Below are 26,274 nucleotides of genomic sequence, written 5' to 3' on the forward strand. Positions count from 1 at the left end.
AATAGATGGAGTGAATGAAAAGAGAGGGGGTCCATAGATTAAATCAGACCACCCATTCTAGCATAGGATTTAGCCACCCATGATATGTTTGTTTTCCTCTTCACACTAGTGCTGATTTCTCTTCCTCTTTGCAGTTCCTAAGGGCAAATCAGGGCCAGGTCCCTCTCTTCAAGGGTCTCGCAGCAGGTGCATGGTCTGTCTCTAATATTGCCCCCCAAAAATAATAAGAAAAAATACAAGAATCAACCCATGTTATTCTATTAGGTGGCTGCTCAATGTTGCGTCTCGTCTGCTGAGGTGGATCCTCGAAGTCCGTGGTCCGGATAAGCATTTCTAATGCAGCACGGACAGGTGGCGCTGGTGCAGCAGGGCAATCAAGTGGGCACAGTGGTGGCATAAGTGGCAGAGCTGGAGCAGCAGCAACTGGAGTAGTTAAATTGGACCAACGGCAGCAGAGCTGGAACAGTGGTATAGCAGAGTTGACCTAGTGATGATGAACCAATGTTACAAAGATGAGTTTTCAACAGCGGCTCAATGCGGCAGAGATGGCACAGTGATGTAGCAGAGTTAATTCAGAGAAGAGGAGGCGGTGTAGCATAGCTGTATTTGCAACAGAGGCTCAAGGTAGCAAAGCCGGAACCACAAAATGGTAGATTTGTAACCACAAAATAGCAGAGATGTAGAGCAGGGCTTGTTGTAGCAGTGCTGGAGCTATGGAATAGCGGAGATGTAGAGTGGTGCTTAATGTAGCAATGCCGGAGCTATGGAATAGCATAGATGTAGAGAGGTGCTTGATGTAGCAGTGCCATAGATATGGATTAGTAGAGATGTAGAGCCAGGCTTGTGTAATTGCAGAGATGTAGAGGCGGGCTTGTTGTAGCAGTGCTGGAGTTATTGAATAGCAGAGATGTAGAGCCGGGCTTGTTGTAGCAGAGATTGAACAATGAAATAGCAGTTATACAACAGGGCATGATGTATCAGTGCTGGATCCACGGAATAGCAGATATCTACAGCGGTGCTTGATGTAGCAGTGCCATAGATACGGATTAGCAGAGATGTAGAGCCAGGCTTGTGGAATAGCAGGGATGTAGAGCCGGGCTTGTTGTGGCAGTGCTGGAGCTATGGAATAGCAGGGATGTAGAGCCGGGCTTGTTGCAGCAGTGCTGGAGCTATGGAATAGCAGGGATGTAGAGCCGGGCTTGTTGTAGCAGTGCTGGAGCTATGGAATAGCAGAGATGTAGAGCCAGGCTTGTTGTAGCAGTGCTGGAGCTATGGAATAGCAGAGATGTAAAGCCGGGCTTGTTGTAGAAGTGCTGGAGCTATGGAGAAGCAGAGATGTAGAGGTGGGGCTTGTTGCAGCAGTGCTGGAGCTATGGAATAGCAGGGATGTAGAGCCGGGCTTGTTGTGGCAGTGCTGGAGCTATGGAATAGCAGGGATGTAGAGCCGGGCTTGTTGTGGCAGTGCTGGAGCTATGGAATAGCAGAGATGTAGAGCCGGGCTTGTTGTAGAAGTGCTGGAGCTATGGAGAAGCAGAGATGTAGAGGTGGGGCTTGTTGCAGCAGTGCTGGAGCTATGGAATAGCAGGGATGTAGAGCCGGGCTTGTTGTAGCAGTGCTGGAGCTATGGAATAGCAGAGATGTAGAGCCGGGCTTGTTGTAGAGGTGCTGGAGCTATGGAGAAGCAGAGATGTAGAGGTGGGACTTGTTGCAGCAGTGCTGGAGCTATGGAATAGCAGGGATGTAGAGCCGGGCTTGTTGTGGCAGTGCTGGAGCTATGGAATAGCAGAGATGTAGAGCCGGGCTTGTTGTGGCAGTGCTGGAGCTATGGAATAGCAGAGATGAAGAGCAGTGCTTGATGTATCAGAGATTGAACAATGAAATAGCAGAGTTATACAACAGGGCTTGATGTAGCAGTGCTGGATCCACGAAATAGCAGAGTTGAGTTTGCAATGGTGGTACAGTGTAGAGGCGGGAAAACCGATTACCTGAATTCTCAAAACTGTGTGACAACCAATATGGCCGCTATGATCCCACAGGAGTCGTCTCCAGCTGTTCTTTTAGGTATTTTCGTGAACAGGGCCAAAAGCAGAACCATAAAAAGGGCTGAATCTAAGTATTTGGACTCAGACGGGGCAATTCTGTGCTTTGAGGGTCTAAATTGTCCCATAACTGGGGTACATTTGAAAAATGGAGATGCCCTTTAAAGCCCTTCATACTCCTAGATGTAAGATATACAATAGTGTATATATGTAGAAGTAATGGGCCCAGCTGGGCATACGGACATGTCCTGGTGATGGTGCTGGCTGCCAGTGTGACATTCTCACCAGCAGCAATGCCCTGGATCAGAGACGCTCCGATCCCGGCCATTTTTATAAGCAGGACCGTGCGCCATCTTCATGTCATTCAGAAGTAAACGCCATTCTGTGGTCTTCCTCCAACACAGGGGTCTCTGACGTCAGCATTCAGTTGGACCTGGAGGCCGAGTTCCACTTCACTCATCTCATCATGACGTTCAAGGTCAGTATGATGGCGGCCGTGCTTGCTGTCAGTGAATGGGAACGCTGCTTGCTGTCAGTGAATGGGAACGCTCATGTCCAATTAGCCTTGATGAACGTTGCATAAATTCGCTGTCACATCTGTGATTTCTCTTTGTAGACGTTCAGACCGGCGGCCATGTTAGTGGAGCGATCGGCTGACTTTGGACGGAGCTGGCAGGTTTACAGATACTTTGCCTATGACTGCGCCGCCGTCTTCCCGAATATTTCACGAAACATCCAAAGAAAAGTGGACGATGTGATCTGCGAGGCTCGATATTCTGAAATTGAGCCTTCTACGGAAGGAGAGGTGAGGACTGAAGGCGAGTGAAGCGCTACTGCCTATGTTGGTGCTGTAGAACGTATTAGTATTCAGCCTCATGCGTATGACGGTATAATAACTCCATAAACCCCTAGAGTTATACTCCCACACTCATAGACTTCTATGGGGCTCTACTGTACTTCCGCATTACTAATCATTTCTTAGTAGGGTTTCTTATGGTGCACCATATGGCGGCACACACCGTACCTATGGCTCTGTAGTGCACCCCCTCACTCCCATCATCCGACTCTACACCTTTACACCATCAGTCACATCACGGACGCTCCGTGCCTCTGTAACTTCCCTTTAGGAGCTATGTGCGGATATTTTGTTACAGAGTGCAGTATATACCGTATACTCTCTAGTCTAGTTTCGGCATATAATCCCCCCCCTCTCTCTGTCTGTAGGTGATATTCAGAGTTCTGGATCCAGCCATTCACATCAGGGACCCGTACAGTCCTCGTATTCAGAGTAAGTTAATTAATAAGGGATTAAGTACAATATCGTATTACTGCTGTATGTGCAGAGCCATAATACCGCCCCTATACACTCCTATGGGGCCCCCACACTCCTATAGGGCCCTACTGTACCTCTGATTTCATGTCAAGGTGCAAAGTGATTCTAATATTTCAGAGCCATTAGGGGCCGTTATTAGAGGTGAGCAAAAAGATTTCAGGATCCTAATCCAGCAGCCACGTCGGTGGTCTGTAGCCCCCGGACCAGAGCCCTGCGAATCTCCTCCTACTCCCAGTGCATCCTCTGATCAGTAGTCCTGGCGCAACATCATGTGTGAGCCACCGACTACTAACATGGCTGTTACACCAGGGACCTGCAAGTAATTTTGCACAATATACATTGTAAACATGGGATGGGATATTACTTATACTGTATTATGCTTCAGAGCTGCACTCACAAGTCTGCTGTTGGAATCACTTGCATTATTCATCTTGTACTGATCCACACTTGCACTCTGTATTATATACCAGAGCTGAATTTACAATTCTGCTTGTGAGCAGAACATGTCAGATTCAACCCTTGAGCTGAGGTCCTATAGTACAAGAGGAAGGTTAGATTTTCCTACACTGCTTAGACAATAAACCAGAAGGGCATGCTGGGAGATTCCAGCTTTGAAGCCTGCAGAATTGTGAAACACCTGAAGGGTATAAAACAGGATGTAACCCAGGATCAGTAATGTAATGTATGTACACAGTGACTGCACCAGCAGAATAGTGAGTGCAGCTCTGGAGTATAAATCAGGATGTAACTCAGGATCAGTACAGGATTAGTAATGTAATGTATGTACAAAGTGACTGCACCAGCAGAATAGTGAGCGCAGCTCTGGAGTATAATACAGGATGTAACTCAGGATCAGTAATGTAATGTATTTACAGTGTGACTGCACCGGCAGAATAGTGAGTGCAGCTCTGGAGTATAATTCAGGATGTAACTCAGGATCAGTAATGTAATGTATGTACACAGTGACTGCACCAGCGGAATAGTGAGTGCAGCTCTGGAGTATAATTCAGGATGTAACTCAGGATCAGTAATGTAATGTATGTACACAGTGACTGCCCCAGCAGAATAGTGAGTGCAGCTCTGGAGTATAATACAGGATGTAACTCAGGATCAGTAATGTAATGTATGTACACAGTGACTGCAACAGCAGAATAGTGAGTGCAGCTCTGGAGTATAATTCAGGATGTAACTCAGGATCAGTAATGTAACGTATGTACACAGTGACTGCACCAGCAGAATAGTGAGTGCAGCTCTGGAGTATAATACAGGATGTAACTCAGGATCAGTACAGGATTAGTAATGTAATGTATGTACACAGTGACTGCACCAGCAGAATAGTGAGTGCAGCTCTGGATTATAATACAGGATGTAACTCAGGATCAGTAATGTAATGCATGTATACAGTGACTGCACCATCAGAATAGTGAGTGCAGCTCTGGAGTATAATACAGGATGTAACTCAGGATCAGTACAGGATCAGTAATGTAATGTATGTACACAGTGACTGTACCAGCAGAATAGTGAGTGCAGCTCTGGGGTATAATACAGGATGTAACTCAGGATCAGTAATGTAATGTATGTACACAGTGACTGCACCATCAGAATAGTGAGTGCAGCTCTGGAGTATAATACAGGATGTAACTCAGGATCAGTAATGTAATGTATGTACACAGTGACTGCACCAGCAGAATAGTGAGTGCAGCTCTGGAGTATAATACAGGATGTAACTCAGGATCAGTACAGGATCAGTAATGTAATGTATGTACAGAGTGACTGCACCAGCAGAATAGTGAGTGCAGCTCTGGAGTATAATAAAGGATGTAACTCAGGATCAGTACAGGATCAGTAATGTAATGTATGTACACAGTGACTGCACCAGCAGAATAGTGAGTGCAGCTCTGGAGTATAATACAGGATGTAACTCAGGATCAGTACAGGATCAGTAATGTAATGTATGTACACAGTGACTGTACCAGCAGAATAGTGAGTGCAGCTCTGGGGTATAATACAGGATGTAACTCAGGATCAGTAATGTAATGCATGTACACAGTGACTGCACCATCAGAGCTGCACTCACTATTCTGGAGTATAATACAGGATGTAACTCAGGATCAGTACAGGATCAGTAATGTAATGTATGTACACAGTGACTGTACCAGCAGAATAGTGAGTGCAGCTCTGGAGTATAATACAGGATGTAACTCAGGATCAGTAATGTAATGTATGTACACAGTGACTGCACCAGCAGAATAGTGAGTGCAGCTCTGGAGTATAATACAGGATGTAACTCAGGATCAGTACAGGATCAGTAATGTAATGTATGTACAGAGTGACTGCACCAGCAGAATAGTGAGTGCAGCTCTGGAGTATAATAAAGGATGTAACTCAGGATCAGTACAGGATCAGTAATGTAATGTATGTACACCGTGACTGCACCAGCAGAATAGTGAGTGCAGCTCTGGAGTATAATACAGGATGTAACTCAGGATCAGTAATGTAATGCATGTATACAGTGATTGCACCAGCAGAATAGTGAGTGCAGCTATGGAGTATAATACAGGATGTAACTCAGGATCAGTACAGGATCAGTAATGTAATGTATGTACAGAGTGACTGCACCAGCAGAATAGTGAGTGCAGCTCTGGAGTATAATAAAGGATGTAACTCAGGATCAGTACAGGATCAGTAATGTAATGTATGTACACAGTGACTGTACCAGCAGAATAGTGAGTGCAGCTCTGGAGTATAATACAGGATGTAACTCAGGATCAGTAATGTAATGTATGTACACAGTGACTGCACCAGCAGAATAGTGAGTGCAGCTCTGGAGTATAATACAGGATGTAACTCAGGATCAGTACAGGATCAGTAATGTAATGTATGTACAGAGTGACTGCACCAGCAGAATAGTGAGTGCAGCTCTGGAGTATAATAAAGGATGTAACTCAGGATCAGTACAGGATCAGTAATGTAATGTATGTACACAGTGACTGCACCAGCAGAATAGTGAGTGCAGCTCTGGAGTATAATACAGGATGTAACTCAGGATCAGTAATGTAATGCATGTATACAGTGATTGCACCAGCAGAATAGTGAGTGCAGCTATGGAGTATAATACAGGATGTAACTCAGGATCAGTAATGTAATGTATGTACACAGTGACTGCACCAGCAGAATAATGAGTGCAGCTCTGGAGTATAATACAGGATGTAACTCAGGATCAGTAATGTAATGTATGTACACAGTGACTGCACCAGCAGAATAGTGAGTGCAGCTCTGGAGTATAATACAGGATGTAACTCAGGATCAGTACAGGGGGGACATTCTCTTTGATGATTTCCAGCAGATTTGGATACCATTTTCCACCCCCAGTAGATCGGTGCAGACTGATGCAGGAGTTTTACAGCAGAATTAACAGATCATTGTTGAGTTATTTCCTAGCAGTTGCGGGGACGTCTGTGTCCCTTCTGAATGCAGCAGAGTTATTTGTGCGCCGGGGGAAGATGTCTGGGGCTGTTACTGATTTAGCTCGGTGCTTTGCTGCACTTCCATACATGGCAGACTCCCGTACAGCGGATGACACTGGCTGCTGCTCTTGGCTTCTCTCCAGTCACCAGCCTTGTGTGGAGTTTATAGAGCAGATTATTGTAGGGTCCTGACAAGTCCCAGCTGGTAGAATAAGTGGAGGTGTCAGAGGCGGGATAACAAGTGCGGGAAGCGATATTATCGGGGGGCTCAGCATCGGGCACTGACCACCAGAAGAAAAACTTAATCAAAACTTTTACAACTTTTGTAACATATCGATCCAATTTTTTTTTACAAATTTTTTTTTTTTCTAAACCACTAAAACAATTAAAAAACACTTATAATTTTGGTATCGTCGTAGTCGTAGCAGCCTGGCGAATCACATTCCCAGGTGATTAATTAATGTTGTAAAAACAAAAACCAGAAACAACGGCAGAATTGCTTTTTTTTTTTAATTCTACCTACTTGGAATTTTTTTTCCTGTTCATTATATGATAAAATGAATGGTATTGTTAAAAGTACAATTTGTTCTGCAAAAAACAAGCCTTCGTATAGTACGTTGATGGAGGAATAAAAAAAAAGCTATAGCTTTTGGAAGGAGAGGAAAAATACGCAAAAATGAACATTGGGGTTGTCGTGTATATTTCCAGCACCTATAGAACTGGGACATGCGGCTTGTTATATAGACACTATGTCCACATGACCATCCACATGCCTTCCTCAGCCTTCTCTCTTTTCTGTTAGATCTTCTGAAGATCACAAACATCAGGATTAATTTCACCCGGCTGCACACGCTGGGTGATAATTTACTAGATTCCCGCCTGGAAATAAAGGAGAAGTATTACTACGCCCTGTACGAGCTGGTGGTGCGCGGCAACTGCTTCTGTTACGGCCATGCCTCCGAGTGCGCTCCCATTGAAGGGGTCTCCAAAGACGTGGATGGAATGGTAATGGGGGGGGGGGGGCGGGTTATGCTTTACTTCGTGTTTCAATTAGTTTTTTTTTTGTAAATCTGAAGCCTCTGTCACTCCAGCTTTATTTCCTGCCCAGTGCCGCCTCCTCCTGCTTGACTGACAGCCTCTATGCTGTGTGACTTCAGGCAAAGGAGCCATCAGTCAAGAAGCAGGCAGAGGCTGAAGTGACAGAGGCTTCAGATCTACCATAGCGGAGATAGAGCTGGAGTGACAGAGGCTTCAGATCAACCATAGTGGAGATAGAGCTGAAGTGACTGAGGCTTCAGATCAACCATAGCGGAGATAGAGCTGGAGTGACAGAGGCTTCAGATCTACCATAGCAGAGATAGAGCTTGAGTGACTGATGCTTTATCTCTACCATAGCGGAGATAGAGCTGGAGTGACAGAGGCTTCAGATATACCATAGTGGAGATAGAGCTGGAGTGACAGAGGCTTCAGATCTACCATAGCAGAGATAGAGCTTCAGTGACAGAGGCTACCATAGCAGAGATAGAGCTTGAGTGACAGAGGCTTCAGATCTACCATAGTGGAGATAGAGCTGGAGTGACAGAGGCTTCAGATCTACCATAGCAGAGATAGAGCTTCAGTGACAGAGGCTACCATAGCAGAGATAGAGCTTGAGTGACAGAGGCTTCAGATCTACCATAGCGGAGATAGAGCTGGAGTGATAGAGGCTTCAGATCTACCATAAAGGAGATAAAGCTGGAGTGACAGAGTCTTCACATCTACCATAGCGGAGATAGAGCTGGAGTGACAAAGGCTTCAGATCTACCATAACGGAGATAGAGCTGGAGTGACAGATGCTTCAGATCTACCATAGCAGAGATAGAGCTTGAGTGACAGAGGCTTCAGATCTACCATAGCGGAGATAGAGCTGGAGTGACAGAGGCTTCAGATCTACCATAGCAGAGATAGAGCTGGAGTGACAGATGCTTCATCTATACCATAGTGGAGATAGAGCTAGAGTGACAGAGGCTTCAGATCTACCATAGTGGAGATAGAGCTGGAGTGACAGAGGCTTCAGATTTACCATAGCTTTTCAGCCTTATTTGCATATCAATTTAAACACTCTTTTCTCGGTAACGGAGGAACGGACAGTCAATTTAAAGGTATTGCTGGACTTGTCTTTGAAAGAGCTACATGTACATATAAATAATTTGGGGTGGGGGCGTTGAAATCCTGCCGACAGATTCCCTTTAAATACATTTTTAAAGGGTCACCCAAGTTCATATACCCTCAAAGTAAATTCTGAGCTGATAGAGGTGAGCCTTATCTCTCCGTTGTCCTGCCATGAATATCAGCTGTGCAATACTTTATTTCACCTGTGGTGGCGCTGCAGGGACGCTGAACACTTCCTGCCACGTTGCTTCGCCGATTGCCGCTGATCGCCTAATTTTGGGTGTTTTCCGGTCCTCAGGTGCATGGGAGATGTGTCTGCAAACACAACACCAAGGGACTGAACTGCGAACAGTGCGACAGTTTCTTCAATGAGATTCCCTGGAGACCGGCAGAGGGGCGCAGCACCAACGCTTGTAAAAGTGAGCCAATATTTTATGGCTTCTTTTCCCTGTGTCGACCTCTTAGCACCATTTTTCACAGCGACGGACCTATCGTTTTGTCACCGGGTCACCCGGGCTTTGTAGACCTGCACAGTCCCTCCTCTCCCCTCCAGGACACCAGGGCAGTGTCTGATCTTAAAAATGTGTTTCTTCTTTGATTTTCAGAGTGCAACTGCAACAATCATTCCCGGAAGTGTCACTTTGACATGGCGGTGTACCTGTCCACCCGAAACACGAGCGGTGGCGTCTGCGACGACTGTCAGCACAACACCATGGGGCGACACTGTGAGCTCTGCAAGCCCTTCTACTACAAAGACCCCACCAAAGATATTCGAGACAGCAATGTCTGCAAAGGTAGCTGGGAACGGGGGTAATCTGCTCTCTCCATTACAAGTGCCGTTTCCTGTATACAGCTCCCATGCGTGACTATATACAACCCCTTTTGTAGTTGCTTTCTTCTATTTTACCCCTTACTTCAATCAAGAATAGGGGGAGTAATCGCTGACTGCAGGATCGGACTGCACACAGTCTTTGCTTGTAGTCTGTAGCCATGGAGACACATAGCTCATTATAGGAGCTGCATACACAAAACGGTGAGAGTGTTTTTTTTAAGCAAGACTATTTGCAAAGTTGGTTTATTTTTCTGGTTGTGCAATGGTTGCAAAAGTTTACGTCCCCTTTAAACAAAGACAAATTGCGAGGAAAATGAGGCAAACGATCCAGTGAAGTGCAGATGTAGCAGAGCCGATCTCTGAGGATAATCATGGCATAAAATAAACAGTTCAATGACAAATTCACCTCTACCCTCCCGTGTATCACAACCATCCTCCTAATGTAATGTCAGCCTGTGTCATGATGTACCCGCAGCCTGTGACTGTGACCCGGACGGCTCTCTGGACGGAGGACTCTGCGATTCTCAGGATGACCCGTCTCTCGGGCTCATCGCCGGTCAGTGCCGCTGCAAAGACTTTGTGGAAGGCCCCAGATGTGATCGCTGCAAGTCAGGATTTTATGGCCTCAACGCAGACATCGTCCAAGGATGCAAAAGTGAGAATCTGTAAAGATTATTATTTATTAATATAAATGCGGTTGGGTTTCAATGACCATAAATACACAAAAGAACAGGTACAGCGAAAGCCAATGTTCATACATTATATATGGGCCTCAATTAATACCACACAGTGCCTAAATATTACCGTACAGAGCCGATATAATACCACCATACAGAGCTGTAACAATACCAATATAATGTGCCTGACGTTATCCACCATAATCCATACAGTTCCTCAATATTATCACCATACAGTGTTCATATTATACCATCGCACAGAGCCTAATACCACCAGTGTTCAAAAATCACCACCAGTGTTTAAATATATAATATAAAAAAAATATAATGCCTAAGTAATACCACCAAACCGTGCTATAAAAGTACCCCAATACAGTTCATATGTAACTTAATTACGCCACTATACAGAGCATAAATAATACCATACAGTTACTAAGTAATAGTACCAAATCTCATAATACTTTGTGATATCTCTTGATTTGCGCCGGCCCTGCTGAGGCTTGTGCCCATCCATGTAGGACTTCTAGTAGTGCTGCTCCCCCTCTTCTCTTTCTGGCTACAGTGTGATTAAAACTGTCTACATTATACCACCATACAGTGCCTAAATTATACCACCATATACTGTCTACATTATACCACCATACACTGTCTACATTATACCACCATAGACTGCCTACGATATACCACCATAGACTGCCTGCATTATACCACCATACACTGTCTACATTATACCACCATATACTGCCTACATTATACCACCATACACTGTCTACATTATACCACCATACACTGTCTACATTATACCACCATACATAGCCTACGATATACCACCATAGACTGCCTGCATTATACCACCATACACTGTCTACATTATACCACCATATACTGCCTACATTATACCACCATACATTGTCTACATTATACCACCATACACTGTCTACATTATACCACCATACACTGCCTACGATATACCACCATAGACTGCCTGCATCATACCACCATACAGTGCCTACATTATACCACCATACAGTGCCTACATTATACCACCATACTGTGCCTACGTTATACCACCATACACTGCCTACATTATACCACCATACTGTGCCTACGTTATACCACCATACTGTGCCTACGTTATACCACCATACACTGCCTACATTATACCACCATACACTGCCTACATTATACCACCATACTGTGCCTATGTTATACCAAGCAATGTGAACTGAGGTCTAAGATGGTACACATGCAAGAAATAAGAGCATGTTCACACTAGCAAAAAGATACAAAACCTACAAAAGACAAAAAATATCTCATACCCTACCATCATTATATATAAATGTAAAGCAAAGTTGCATATGAAATATAGGGTACTTAGTGAACTATTTTTGATCAAAAAAAGGTGTAGGACCGTCCCAATTAGGGTCACCTTGTCGCTGGTGGGACGGCTTGTATACTTTTTTTGATCAAAAATAGTTCACTAAGTACCCTATATTTCATATGCAACTTTGCTTTACATTTATGTTATGCACACGCCCGGGCTAAGCGGCGTGTGCGTGTGATTGTAGTGATTCCACTGGACCGTGCCGGAGAGTGAATGCCTGGAGGGGCGTGACTAAGTATTCACCCGATCCGACCAGGGTCGCACGACGGCATACGACGCCAGTGCACCAAGGAGGAACCGAGCAGAGGGACCAGGTGCTACTCCAGGACAGACCCCGGACACGGCTGTTGACCCACACAGGGGAATACAGGAACAGGCTGGTAGGCTGGCACACAGACTGGTGGGTATAGGCAGGCACGACTGGTATGCAGGCAGGCGGATATGCAGGCAGGGGGGTAAAGGCAAGCACAGCTAGAGTGCAGACAGGGAGGCACTAGCAGGTAGGAACACAGGCGGGATAGGACCCAGTACACACCGGGACTCAGGAACAATACAGGCAGAGGGTTACAGGCAAGCACAGCTAGAGTGCAGACAAGGCTGAGCAGGGCAGGACAGGACTGCCGGAGCAGCGGGCAGAAGCAGGGCAGGACAGGACTGCCGGAGCAGCGGGCAGAAGCAGGGCAGGACAGGACTGCCAGAGCAGCGGGCAGAAGCAGGGCAGGACAGGACTCTGTTCACACGGAACAGACAGGAAGGGAAAGACAGAGCCAGACACCCACAGGGTACTTGCAGTGAAGTAGCGAGTGGACCACAAACTCACAAACGGGAGTACAGAGACAACAGGCAGGAGTTAGGTACGAGTTCAGACTCTGCAGAAAAAGGAAGGGAACGGACATAGAGGCAAAACAGGTAAAGCATAGGAGAGAGTTCAGACTGGAACTGAGTGTACGGAGGAGACCGACACTGCAGCGGGATACAGGAGCGGGTCTGGGAATACTGCCCCCAGAGAGGCGGGACGAACAGGCAAGGAGTGTGTTCAGACAGGACAGACAAGATACAGGAGCGGGTCTAGGTAATCGGCCCCTAGAAGGCGGGAGGAACAGGCTAGGAGCGTGTTCAGACAGGACAGACAAGATACACAGAAAGGACTCAGTTCAGACACGGGAACTAATACCGCAAAGCAGGAGACATACAGGACTCAGTTCAGACACGGGAGCTGATACCGCAAAGCAGGAGACATACAGGACACAGTTCAGACACGGGAGCTGATACCGCAAAGCAGGAGACATACAGGACTAAGTTCAGACAGGCCTGGAAATACAGCCTCCAGGAAAGGCAGACAAGGAAACAAAGACGGGACCTGGCACCTTCAGAATGCAAGCACACACTGAAGGAAACACTATGCTCAGGCCGGGATAGAAGGGAGCTGCTGAGCTATATACCAAGTGTCAGACAGCAATAGGCTGAGGACGCACAAGGGGTGTGACCCACAGCAGGTACAAAAAGCAGGAAGTGATCGGGCGCCGCCCTTAAGCAGCAGAGACAGACACAAACAGACAGCATGGAGGGAAGCCAGAGAGACACTCTGGACAGGAGATCAAGTGCGCTCTCTTGCACAGTGGGAGATGGACCACCATGCAAGGACGCCGCCAGGTATGTTACAGTACCTCCCCCCTTACGCCCCCTCTTCTTCAGGCCTGCCAGAATCTTCCGCAGGGAATTCGAGGACCAGTTGTTCACTGGGTTGGAGGGGGACAGAGACTTGAGGGTAATCTCTGCTTCGAGGTACATCTTGTCAAGCTCACAGGAAAAAATAGACGGGTTATCAGGTACATAATGAGGAAAAGTCACTGTCTCTTTGTTATCTGGTGGTACCCCGGAGGATTCAGGAAACAACTGGAGGTCCTCCGCCGGGTCAGAAGAGTGCAGAGGCTCAGAGAAAACAACTGCTTCAGAGTACACTAGGTCGGACTCACTGGAGGAAGCAGGCGAGGTATCGGGTACCGAGTATAGGAAAGTCTCTGTCCATTCACCACCAGGTGGCACCCCGAAGGGTTCTGAACACAACTGGAGGTCCTCCGCCTGGTCGGAGGGGTGTAGAGACTCGGGAGTAACCTCTGCTTCGGAGTACACTAGGTTGGACTCACTGGACGAAGCGAGCGAGGTATCAGGTACAGGATATAGGAAAGTCTCTGTCCATTCACCACCAGGTGGCACCCCGAAGGATTCTGAACACAACTGGAGGTCCTCCGCCTGGTCGGAGGGGTGTAGAGACTCAGGAGTAACCTCTGCTTCGGAGTACACTAGGTTGGACTCACTGGACGAAGCGAGCGAGGTATCAGGTACAGAGTATAGGAGAGTCTCTGTCCTTTCGCTACCAGGTAGCACCCCGAAGGGTTCAGGAGACAACTGGAGATCCTCCGCCTGGTCGGAGGGGTGTAGAGACTCGGAGGTAACTACCACTTTGGGGTACCCATTGTCAGGCTCACAGGACGAAGCGGACAAAGTATTGAGTACCGGGTGTAGAGAAGTCTCTCTCCATTTGACATCGGGTGGTATCCCGGAGGATTCAGGAGGCAACAGGGGATCCTCCGCCAGGTAGTAGAGGTGCACAGACTCAGAGGTAACCACAGCTTTGGAGCATCCTTGGACATGCACACCGGTTAAAGAGAGAGAAGCATCTGATGCCGGGTGCAGGAAGTTCTCCTGTGTGGAGTCTGGATGGGCAGAAGTCTCTTCGGGCAGGAGAACTGGTGCACTACCCACGCACACTACCCATTGGGGTTTCTCCGGGATACAGGGAGATGAAGCTTCAGTAGGGACTTCAAGGTTGGGGTCAGGAGGTCTCAGGGAGGACAGGCCCTGGCGTGACGGCTTGCCTCTAAGTCTAGCACGTCTGGACTGCCTCTTGAGGTTGAGAGAAGTATTCCGGAAAGCGTAGTCACCCTGAGAGGATTCTGGGTGGGCAGTAGTCTCATTGGGCTGGAGGACTATTGCGCTACCCACACACATTACCCATTGGGGCTGCTCCGGGATATTGGGAAGTGAAGCTTCAGCAGGAGCCTCCGGGTTAGGATCATCGAAGACCATTAGAAAGGCCACCAGGAAGGCCATTAGGTCCCGGAGGATCGGATCCTGTGTTTCATATAGGGGGTTGATCCATTCCAAGGCATCACCCGCCAGGTAAGACATCATAAAGGCCACTTTAGCCCAATCGGAAGGAAAATAAAGAGGGTAGGCCTTAAAGTGTAGCATGCATTGCTCCACAAATGCACGACACTGTCTTGGATCCCCATAGTAACGTGGCGGATCCGCAGGAACGAGAGCTGATAGATCCATCTGGACGGTGCGTAATTCGCCTGGAACTCAGCTAAGGGAAAAAAAATTTATTTATTTATTTTAATGCATATATTCGCTGGAAAACTTCTCAGAGGGCGAAGGCCGTGGGGCTCAACGGGAACCATGGCCTGAGCATGCTGTTATGCACACGCCCGGGCTAAGCGGCGTGTGCGTGTGATTGTAGTGATTCCACTGGACCGTGCCGGAGAGTGAATGCCTGGAGGGGCGTGACTAAGTATTCACCCGATCCGACCAGGGTCGCACGACGGCATACGACGCCAGTGCACCAAGGAGGAACCGAGCAGAGGGACCAGGTGCTACTCCAGGACAGACCCCGGACACGGCTGTTGACCCACACAGGGGAATACAGGAACAGGCTGGTAGGCTGGCACACAGACTGGTGGGTATAGGCAGGCACGACTGGTATGCAGGCAGGCGGGTATGCAGGCAGGGGGGTAAAGGCAAGCACAGCTAGAGTGCAGACAGGGAGGCACTAGCAGGTAGGAACACAGGCGGGATAGGACCCAGTACACACCGGGACTCAGGAACAATACAGGCAGAGGGTTACAGGCAAGCACAGCTAGAGTGCAGACAAGGCTGAGCAGGGCAGGACAGGACTGCCGGAGCAGCGGGCAGAAGCAGGGCAGGACAGGACTGCCGGAGCAGCGGGCAGAAGCAGGGCAGGACAGGACTGCCAGAGCAGCGGGCAGAAGCAGGGCAGGACAGGACTCTGTTCACACGGAACAGACAGGAAGGGAAAGACAGAGCCAGACACCCACAGGGTACTTGCAGTGAAGTAGCGAGTGGACCACAAACTCACAAACGGGAGTACAGAGACAACAGGCAGGAGTTAGGTACGAGTTCAGACTCTGCAGAAAAAGGAAGGGAACGGACATAGAGGCAAAACAGGTAAAGCATAGGAGAGAGTTCAGACTGGAACTGAGTGTACGGAGGAGACCGACACTGCAGCGGGATACAGGAGCGGGTCTGGGAATACTGCCCCCAGAGAGGCGGGACGAACAGGCAAGGAGCGTGTTCAGACAGGACAGACAAGATACAGGAGCGGGTCTAGGTAATCGGCCCCTAGAAGGCGGGAGGAACAGGCTAGGAGCGTGTTCAGACAGGACAGACAAGATACACAGAAAGGACTCAGTTCAGACACGGGAACTAATACCGCAAAGCAGGAGACATACAGGACTCAGTTCAGACACGGGAGCTGATACCGCAAAGCAGGAGACATACAGGACACAGTTCAGACACGGGAGCTGATACCGCAAAGCAGGAGACATACAGGACTAAGTTCAGACAGGCCTGGAAATACAGCCTCCAGGAAAGGCAGACAAGGAAACAAAGACGGGACCTGGCACCTTCAGAATGCAAGCACACACTGAAGGAAACACTATGCTCAGGCCGGGATAGAAGGGAGCTGCTGAGCTATATACCAAGTGTCAGACAGCAATAGGCTGAGGACGCACAAGGGGTGTGACCCACAGCAGGTACAAAAAGCAGGAAGTGATCGGGCGCCGCCCTTAAGCAGCAGAGACAGACACAAACAGACAGCATGGAGGGAAGCCAGAGAGACACTCTGGACAGGAGATCAAGTGCGCTCTCTTGCACAGTGGGAGATGGACCACCATGCAAGGACGCCGCCAGGTATGTTACAATTTATATATAATGATGGTAGGGTATGTGATATATTTTTTGTCTTTTGTAGGTTTTGTATCTTTTTGCTAGTGTGAACATGCTCTTATTTCTTGCATGTGTACCATCTTAGACCTCAGTTCACATTGCTTGGTTTTTTGTTTTGTTTGCATTCTGTGCAAATTAGGGGTGTGGCATGCCCCTTGTTGAGCTGGTTAGTATATATGTCGCTTACCACGGGCTTAGGTGGTCTGATATTGGGACCCGGTTCTATTTGTCTACCCTTTTATATGCATTACTTAAACTCTGATATACAGTAAGGTTTTTAATATAGACAGTGTAGGACCGTCCCAATTAGGGTCACCTTGTCGCTGGTGGGACGGCTTGTATACTTTTTTTGTTCAAAAATAGTTCACTAAGTACCCTATATTTAATATGCAACTTTGCTTTACATTTATATATAATGATGGTAGGGTATGTGATATATTTTTTGTCTTTTGTAGGTTTTCTATGTTATACCACCATACTGTGCCTACATTATACCACCATACTGTGCCTACGTTATACCACCATACACTGCCTACATTATACCACCATACAGTGCCTACGTTATACCACCATACACTGCCTACATTATACCACCATACTGTGGCTACGTTATACCACCATACTGTGCCTATGTTATACCACCATACTGTGCCTACATTAAACCACCATACACTGCCTACATTATACCACGATACAGTGCCTACATTATACCACCATACACTGCCTACATCATACCACCATACACTGCATAATTATACCTCAATACTGTGCCTAAATTATACCTTGTAGTGCTGCTTTCCCTATTCTCTTTCTAGCTACAGAGTGTTTAAAAATACCACCATACAATGCCTAAATTATACCACCACATAGCCCCTAAATTATGGCACTATACAGCCCTAAATTATACCACCATACAGGCCCCAAATAATACCTCCATACAGTGCCTAAATTATACCACCATATAGTACCTAAGTCTTACTACCATACAATGCCTAAGTTGTACACCCATACAGTGCCTAAATACAACTACCATACAGTTCCTCAATAATACCACTATACAGTGCAGATAATTTACCCTCATACAGTGCTCATCCTGATGATGGTGGTGGATCTTAGTAACTCATGGAGGCCTCCAGCCATTAGCCCCTTGTGCTTTCCATGTAACTCCGCCATACTAATACACATTTATAGCCTTATCACCCTTATAATGTTCCTGCACCGGGGCCAGTCAGGACCAACTTTACAACTAATATTGATGATTTCTCATTGATACAAGTAAGCAGTAACCAGAGCGGGGGATGTCTTCCTAGGGTGCCAGTGTGACCCCAGGGGCACAGTCTCCGATGGCTCCCACTGTGACCGCAGCGGCGGGGACTGCTTCTGTAAGCGCTTTGTAACTGGAAGAACCTGTAACCAGTGTCTGGTAAGTAACGATAGAACCAGTGCAGACTGGTGAGAGGTGACGCCCGATGCCCCAAAACCTTATAGTTCCGCCTCTTGGGGGTTTTTCCTGTGCAAAGTGTTTATTCTGAAAGAGGGTGGTCCGCCGATCCGGTGTATAATAAATTGCTATAATCCTTTCCCTACATACAAGCCACCACAGGAAATAACATTTCCCAATGTGTGAGGTTCATATCCTCCGATACATTCCAGCCCGCAGCTGCCGGTAACTGGATCCCCCGCAAGCAGGGACGTCCATGGCAATGTGCTGATGGAAAGCCCCCCCGTCCACCCGACACGCAGATCAGAGAAATGAGGCTGGACCCTGATTATCCTCATAACCGGATATTACTGTATATTTATAAGGCATTTCCCCAAAATCGAATTATATATATATATATATATATTGGCTTAATTAATGGAGACAGGTCACCCTGGGGCATCTGGAGGATGTAGGATCCAATACCAAAATTAGGGAACCTTCTTTGTAGCTGCATGATAACGCCATGCCCACCTGTCGTTAACGTTCTTTAGGCCCATGTAAAAAAAAAAAAGATGTCGGCTGGGATGGGGGAGAAGGTGGATTAAGGTTCCTAATCTTTATGAGGAAAGAGTTTAGGGACACCTAAAATGGGCCTAAATGGCCCTTCATAGCTGCAGATCCACCCTGAAAGGATCTCCAGGAATTCGATCAATCACCATTTTGAAGGCCAAAAAGGAGAAATACCATTAAGCAATTATAAGGACCACCTATGGTAAAGACAATCTATGGTAAGGACCATCTATGATAAGGTTCACTTATGGTAAGAACCATCTATAATAAGGACCATCTATGGTAAGGTCCACTTATAATAAGGACCATCTATGGTAACCTCCACATATGATAAGATATGGTAAGGAGAATCTATGGTAAGGACCACCTATGGTAAGGACCACCTATGGTAAGGTCCACCTATGGTAAGGTCCACCTATGGTAAGGACCACCTATGGTAAGGTCCACCCATGGTAAGGACCACCCATGATAAGGTCCACCTATGGTAAGGTCCACCTATGGTAAGGACCACCTATGATAAGGACCACCTATGGTAAGGACCACCTATAATAAGGACTATCTATGGTAAGGTCCACCTATGATAAGGACCACCTATGGTAAGGACCACCTATAATAAGGACTATCTATGGTAAGGTCCACCTATGGTAAGGTCCACCTATGGTAAGGTCCACCTATGGTAAGGACCACCTATGGTAAGGTCCACCCATGGTAAGGACCACCTATGATAAGGTCCACCTATGGTAAGGTCCACCTATGATAAGGACCACCTATGGTAAGGACCACCTATAATAAGGACTATCTATGGTAAGGTCCACCTATGGTAAGGTCCACCCATGGTAAGGACCACCTATGATAAGGTCCACCTATGGTAAGGTCCACCCATGGTAAGGACCACCTATGATAAGGTCCACCTATGGTAAGGTCCACCTATGGTAAGGTCCACCTATGATAAGGACCACCTATGGTAAGGACCACCTATAATAAGGACTATCTATGGTAAGGTCCACCTATGGTAAGGTCCACCTATGGTAAGGTCCACCTATGGTAAGGTCCACCTATAATAAGGACCACCTATAATAAGGACTATCTATGGTAAGGTCCACCTATGGTAAGGTCCACCTATGGTAAGGTCCACCCATGGTAAGGACCACCTATGATAAGGTCCACCTATGGTAAGGTCCACCTATGGTAAGGACCACCTATGATAAGGACCACCTATGGTAAGGACCACCTATAATAAGGTCCACCTATGGTAAGGTCCACCTATGATAAGGACCACCTATGATAAGGACCACCTATGGTAAGGACCACCTATAATAAGGACTATCTATGGTAAGGTCCACCTATGGTAAGGCCCACCTATGGTAAGGTCCACCTACAATAAGGACCATCTATGGTAAGGTCCATCTATGCTAAGAACCATCTATGGTAAGGTCCATCTATGCTAAGAACCATCTATGGTAAGGAGCACCTATGGTTAGTACCACCTATAGTAAGGACCACTTATAAAAACCTATCTATGGTAAGCTCCACCTATGGAAAGGACCACCTATGGAAAGTACCACGCATGATAATGACCACCCATGATAATGACCACCCATGATAAGGACCACCTGTGATAAAGACCACCTATAAAAGGACCATCCATGATAAAGACCACTTATGTTAAGGATCACCCGTGATAAAGACCACCTATGATACGGACCTCCTAAGAGTTGTATGTGAGGAATTCTGATTTAATTTTTCCATTTTTTTTCCATCTTCGATTCCTCCAGCCGGAATACTGGGCTCTCAGTCACGACCTCCATGGATGCCGGGCCTGTGACTGTGACGTTGGAGGCGCATGGGACAATCAGTAAGTCTAGGAGGACGAGGTGATGAATCCCTCCACACATTTTAGGTCCTGTCCTGTTTCTCTCCCAAATGCAAAAATATGGGTTGTTTTATGCAAATTTGCACACATCCCGCCTTTGCGGACCTTCTTAAAGGAATACACCTGTGATTTCTAGGGTTGTGCAGGGAACTGCAGCGCACCCAAGGCCCTATTCTAGTGAAGGGGGCTGGCTGCAGTTCCCTGCACAGTTGTATGATGACCAGAGCTGCGTCCCCTTCATTCTCTGGGTCGCTGGGGCCCCCGAGGTTTGTCTCGCACTGATCACAAAGACGGGAAAAGACTTTATTTTAAAATGTCAATTTTTTTTCCGTATCAAATTTCTATGCCAAGTTATTAGAAGCTGAAAAGTGCTTTTTCGTCCCTATGACAACACTTACTCTCCTGTCCTCTGGCAGAGACACTGAGTCTCCAACTCACATTTTTTTTTACCAATGGGTGGAAAATTAAAGATGATGAGTTGAGGAAGCGCTGTTGTGTGGACAGGAGCAGAGAAGAGCCTAAGACAGCTAATCGGTGGTTGAAGTTGTGGAAAGTGCTTTAGTCCCTATGACAACACTTATCTCCCGGATCAGTCTTATGATAGTGAGTTAATAATATGATTCCAGCTTTCGTTTTGAAATCGATCTGTTAATTTTGTATGAGGCCGAGTGGTCCCTATGATAAAACTGAGCCTCCGGGGCACAAAGGCAAGAAGTTTTGTCATTGGGACGCAACCAAAGAAGTTCTCAGAAGTTCTCTGTAACGTGGTGTAGGAGTAAGGTGTGACCCATGGGACGGATTTTGTAACCTCTTGTGATTTTTTTCGCTAGCTGTGCGGCTGAGACGGGCCAGTGCCGCTGCAGAAACAACATGGTGAGCAGGCAGTGCAACCTGGTCAAATCCGGGTACTACCGAATCGACTTGGACCACTACACCTATGAGGCTGAATCCGCTCTGCTCCGACAGGTAACAAAGCCCTGAAGATCCGAGTATTTGCAGCCCGAGCTGTGGTCAGCTATGGCCAAACTACAACTCCCAGCATGCCCTGACAGCTGCAGGGTGGAGACCACTCTTCTTTTCGATAACTCTGCTCCTCGTTTCTTACATAGGGCTCCTCAGTGTCTGAGCGTGAACGCCCAGCGGGTCGCCCTGCCACGTGGACGGGCCCAGGATTCGCTCTGGTTCCTGAGGGTGGAGTCGTGGAGTTTCAGATCAGCAATATCCCGTACTCCGTGGAGTATGAGGCCATCATCCGGTACGAGCCCAAGGTAAAACATTCCTACACACAGGTCATAATGAAGTCTGTGACGAGGCCGCCGCCTGCCATGTGCTATTGACCCCCCTACAAACCCAGCATTAGGTGGGATTGCAACCTCTGCTCTCACTATAGCTACATCTCCACCTATACTGCTACACGCCATTAATAATACTGCCATCTCCTTATATGGCAGACAAGCCCCTAGGCCACCAGGGCCAGTGTGAAACTGCTACCTCTGCACCCCCTACAGCTACATCTCTAGCCCTAATGTAAGATCCCTACCTATACTACGTGCCATTAATAATACTGCCATCTCCTTATGTGGCAGACGAGCCTCTAGGCCACCAGGGCCAGTGTGAAACTGCTACCTCTGCACCCCCTACAGCTACATCTCTAGCCCTAATGTAAGATCCCTACCTATACTGCGTGCCATTAATAATACTGCCATCTCCTTATGTGGCAGACAAGCCCCTAGGACACCAGGGCCAGTGTGAAACTGCTACCTCTGCTCCCCCTACAGCTACATCTCTAGCCCTAATGTAAGATCCCTACCTATACTACGTGCCATTAATAATACTGCCATCTCCTTATGTGGCAGACAAGCCCCTAGGACACCAGGGCCAGTGTGAAACTGCTACCTCTGCACTCCCTACAGCTACATCTCTAGCCCTAATGTAAGATCCCTACCTATACTACGTGCCATTAATAATACTGCCATCTCCTTATGTGGCAGACAAACCCCTAGGACACCAGGGCCAGTGTGAAACTGCTACCTCTGCACTCCCTACAGCTACATCTCTAGCCCTAATGTAAGATCCCTACCTATACTATGTGCCATTAATAATACTGCCATCTCCTTATGTGGCAGACGAGCCCTTAGGCCACCAGGGCCAGTGTATTAGGCCACCAGGGCCAGTGTGAAACTGCTACCTCTGCACCCCCTACAGCTACATCTCTAGCCCTAATGTAAGATCCCTACCTATACTACGTGCCATTAATAATACTGCCATCTCCTTATGTGGCAGACGAGCCTCTAGGCCACCAGGGCCAGTGTGAAACTGCTACCTCTGCACCCCCTACAGCTACATCTCTAGCCCTAATGTAAGATCCCTACCTATACTACGTGCCATTAATAATACTGCCATCTCCTTATGTGGCAGACAAGCCCCTAGGACACCAGGGCCAGTGTGAAACTGCTACCTCTGCACTCCCTACAGCTACATCTCTAGCCCTAATGCAAGATCCCTACCTATACTACGTGCCATTAATAATACTGCATCTTCTTATGTGGCAGAAGGGCGCCTAGGCCACCAGGGCCAGGGTGAGACATCTCTGGTTTGAAGTATGATTTCCACCAATACTGTTATATTCCATTAAGAACTCTCCCATCTTCTTTTGTGGCATAGGGTCCCCTAGCATAGTAGGGCCGGGGAGAGACCCCTTACAGCTATATCTCTTGGATTGATATAAGATTTCTCCTAATACTGTTATATATCATTAATAATAGCCCTATCTTCTTATCTGCTAAAAGTCCCCTAGGACATCAGGGCCGAGGTAACACTGATTTCTGTACCCTATACAGTTACACCTTTGGCCCGATACTTTACAGACCATTAATGACACTGCCGTCTCTTGTGTGGCATAGAGGCCCCTAGGACACCAGGGTAGGGGTGAGACTGCTACATCTGCACCCCCTACAGCTACATCTCAGGCCTGAAGTATGATTGTTACCAACACTGTTACATGGCGTTAATAATACAGCCATCTTCTTATCTGGCAAAAAACCCCCAGGACACCAGGGCCAGGGTGAGACTGTGATATCAGCACCCTGTACAGTTATATCTTTGCCCCTGATGTAGGATTTCTACCAATATCATAAATAATACTGCCATCTCCTCATGTAGCAGAGGGGCCCCCTAGGACACCAGGGCCGGGGTGAGTCTGCTACCTCAGCACCCACTACAGCTGCTTATCTGGGCCTCATGTAGGATTTTTATCAATACTGTTGTGCAATTAAAAAAACCTACCATCTTTTTATTTGGCAAAAGCCCCCTAGGACATTAGGGATCGGGTGTAGATACAATCCACCAGGCGTATAAACCCGATATACTGTGTATGGTCGTCCTGCCACGGAGGGGTTCTCATTTACCCTTCTTTATTGATTTATGGGCAGTTTCCTGAGAGGTGGCAACAAGTGAAGATTTCCATTATCAGACCCGGCCCTATTCCTTCCAGCAGCCCCTGCGGTAACACCATTCCCTCCGATGACCTGATGACTACCTCTCTTCCTACCACTACCAGGTGAGTTTAAAGAACAGGTTATCCACAAAAACATGGCGGCTTTCATATGGAAACAGCGCCATGACCGGGCCAGAGCCCCCAAATATATTCAGAACCATATCATCATATCAGACCCACGGCCTGGCCCCTTTATTACTATCAGATCCCCTAATTATATCCTGACGCCCTACACTACTATCAGACCCCTGATTACTATATTAATATCCAACCGCAGACTAGGGGGCTCCAAAATGAACTCAGAGCCCAGATCCTCTATATTAAGGGGCTATTCCCTTAGAAACTGTACTTGGCAGGATTAACTCCGCCCCAGTGTCAAAAAATATTCATCCCCCAGTCATGGGTTTATAGGGGTAGTACACCTGCAGAGTGAGTCCCCCTTACATGACAGGTGTACTACTTCACAGGTGGTTATGATTTACTTTTCCAGACATGTCGTCCTGCCTCAGCCGGTTTGCCTGGAGCGTGGGGTCAGTTACACTGTCCGCCTTGAATTCACCCGATACAGCTCTCGGGAGAGAGTGCAAGGAGCCATTATACTGATAGATTCGGTGAGTATGACTGGAGGTATATACAGTATAACCCTTTCTATAGTGTGACCCAAGGGTGAACATATCATAAAGGCGGAGCTTGGAAAGCCCTGGTCCTATCACTTTGTTAGAACCTGTGCAGGATGCCCCTCCCCTGAGGAACAATATCGCTAACAATAACAGATATTGGGGATTCCACCAAGTGTCCTGAAAAGAGAACAGAGGGGCAAACAAACACCAGACCCTTCTGTCCTAGGCTGAGCTTGGAAAGCCCTGGTCCTATCACTTTGCCAGTACCTGTGCAGGATGCCCCTCCCCTGAGGAACAATATCGCTAACAATAACAGATATTGGGGATTCCACCAAGTGTCCTGAAAAGAGAACAGAGGGGCAAACAAACACCAGACCCTTCTGTCCTAGGCTGAGCTTGGAAAGCCCTGGTCCTATCACTTTGCCAGTACCTGTGCAGGATGCCCCTCCCCTGAGGAATTGCATCATTAAGATTACTGAAAAGAGAACAGAGGGGCAAACAAACACCAGACCCTTCTGTCCTAGGCTGAGCTTGGAAAGCCCTGGTCCTATCACTTTGCCAGTACCTGTGAAGGATGCCCCTCCTCTGAGGAATTGCATCATTAAGATTACTGAAAAGAGAACAGAGGGGCAAACAAACACCAGACCCTCCTGTCCTAGGTGCAACATCCCAGCCCTATGATGAGGGAGCGCATTGCTTTGGGGTCCCTTCTTCTATATATGACTGAGTGTGAAAGTCTTTGTCATATTGATCTTTTGCCCCTAGTTGGTTCTTGTTCCACGTTACTCCTCTCTGGAGATGTTTATCGGTGGGGACCCGGCTTCCATTCAACGTAAGGATGCTTTCGAAAGATTCCGTTGCCACAGTACCAGCGGCAGCGTCATAAAATCACAGACCAATGAGGTTTGCTCCAAACTGATCACCAGCATGTCGGCCGTTCTTCATGATGGAGCCCTGGGTGAGTAACAGTCCCGACAGACAGTCGGCTCACAATTGCTGCGCTTTTGCTGCTGGACAGAGACTCTCACTGCCCCCTAGTGGTAGAAAATAAAGTGGTGTAACTTGAGTGTAGTTTGCTAATTCAACAACTGTCTACAAAACCCCTTTAATCACAGAAAGACTCCGTCTATTTCCCATTGGAGCCATTTTCCCGTTTTTGTTTCTTCTTTTTTCCCAAGCCATAACTCTCCTATTTCTCCGTCGACATAAACGTGCGGGGATTTGTTTTTTGCAAGACGAGTTGTAGATTTGAATGTCACCTTCATTTTACCATATAATGTGCATTTTGATCACTTCTTATTGATTTGAGGGAGGGGTTGCGGTGATCAAAAAAAATAGCAATTTTTTTCCATTACAGCATTTATTATTATTGGTTAATTAA

General features: G+C 47.2%; 1 protein-coding gene across 4 annotated transcripts in view; it reads left to right on the top strand.

The window, feature by feature from the left end:
* The window catches only part of LAMB2 (laminin subunit beta 2), a 112,291-nt gene that overhangs the window by 68,066 nt on the left and 17,951 nt on the right, over positions 1-26,274 (top strand). For all 4 annotated transcript variants that reach the window (XM_073644859.1, XM_073644856.1, XM_073644857.1 and 1 more), the window contains 14 exons: positions 2,444-2,517; positions 2,656-2,844; positions 3,264-3,327; positions 7,642-7,844; positions 9,289-9,409; positions 9,596-9,784; positions 10,298-10,477; positions 18,222-18,334; positions 20,680-20,759; positions 21,608-21,743; positions 21,887-22,045; positions 24,209-24,336; positions 24,764-24,884; positions 25,659-25,851. In XM_073644859.1, the coding sequence (XP_073500960.1) occupies positions 2,444-2,517; positions 2,656-2,844; positions 3,264-3,327; positions 7,642-7,844; positions 9,289-9,409; positions 9,596-9,784; positions 10,298-10,477; positions 18,222-18,334; positions 20,680-20,759; positions 21,608-21,743; positions 21,887-22,045; positions 24,209-24,336; positions 24,764-24,884; positions 25,659-25,851 (1,950 nt within the window). The remainder of the gene's footprint in view (positions 1-2,443; positions 2,518-2,655; positions 2,845-3,263; positions 3,328-7,641; positions 7,845-9,288; positions 9,410-9,595; positions 9,785-10,297; positions 10,478-18,221; positions 18,335-20,679; positions 20,760-21,607; positions 21,744-21,886; positions 22,046-24,208; positions 24,337-24,763; positions 24,885-25,658; positions 25,852-26,274) is intronic.

Source organism: Phyllobates terribilis, unplaced genomic scaffold (genome assembly GCF_046119375.1).
Source record: "Phyllobates terribilis strain yellow unplaced genomic scaffold, ASM4611937v1 Scaffold_8__6_contigs__length_399053987, whole genome shotgun sequence".
NCBI classification, from domain to species: domain Eukaryota; kingdom Metazoa; phylum Chordata; class Amphibia; order Anura; family Dendrobatidae; genus Phyllobates; species Phyllobates terribilis.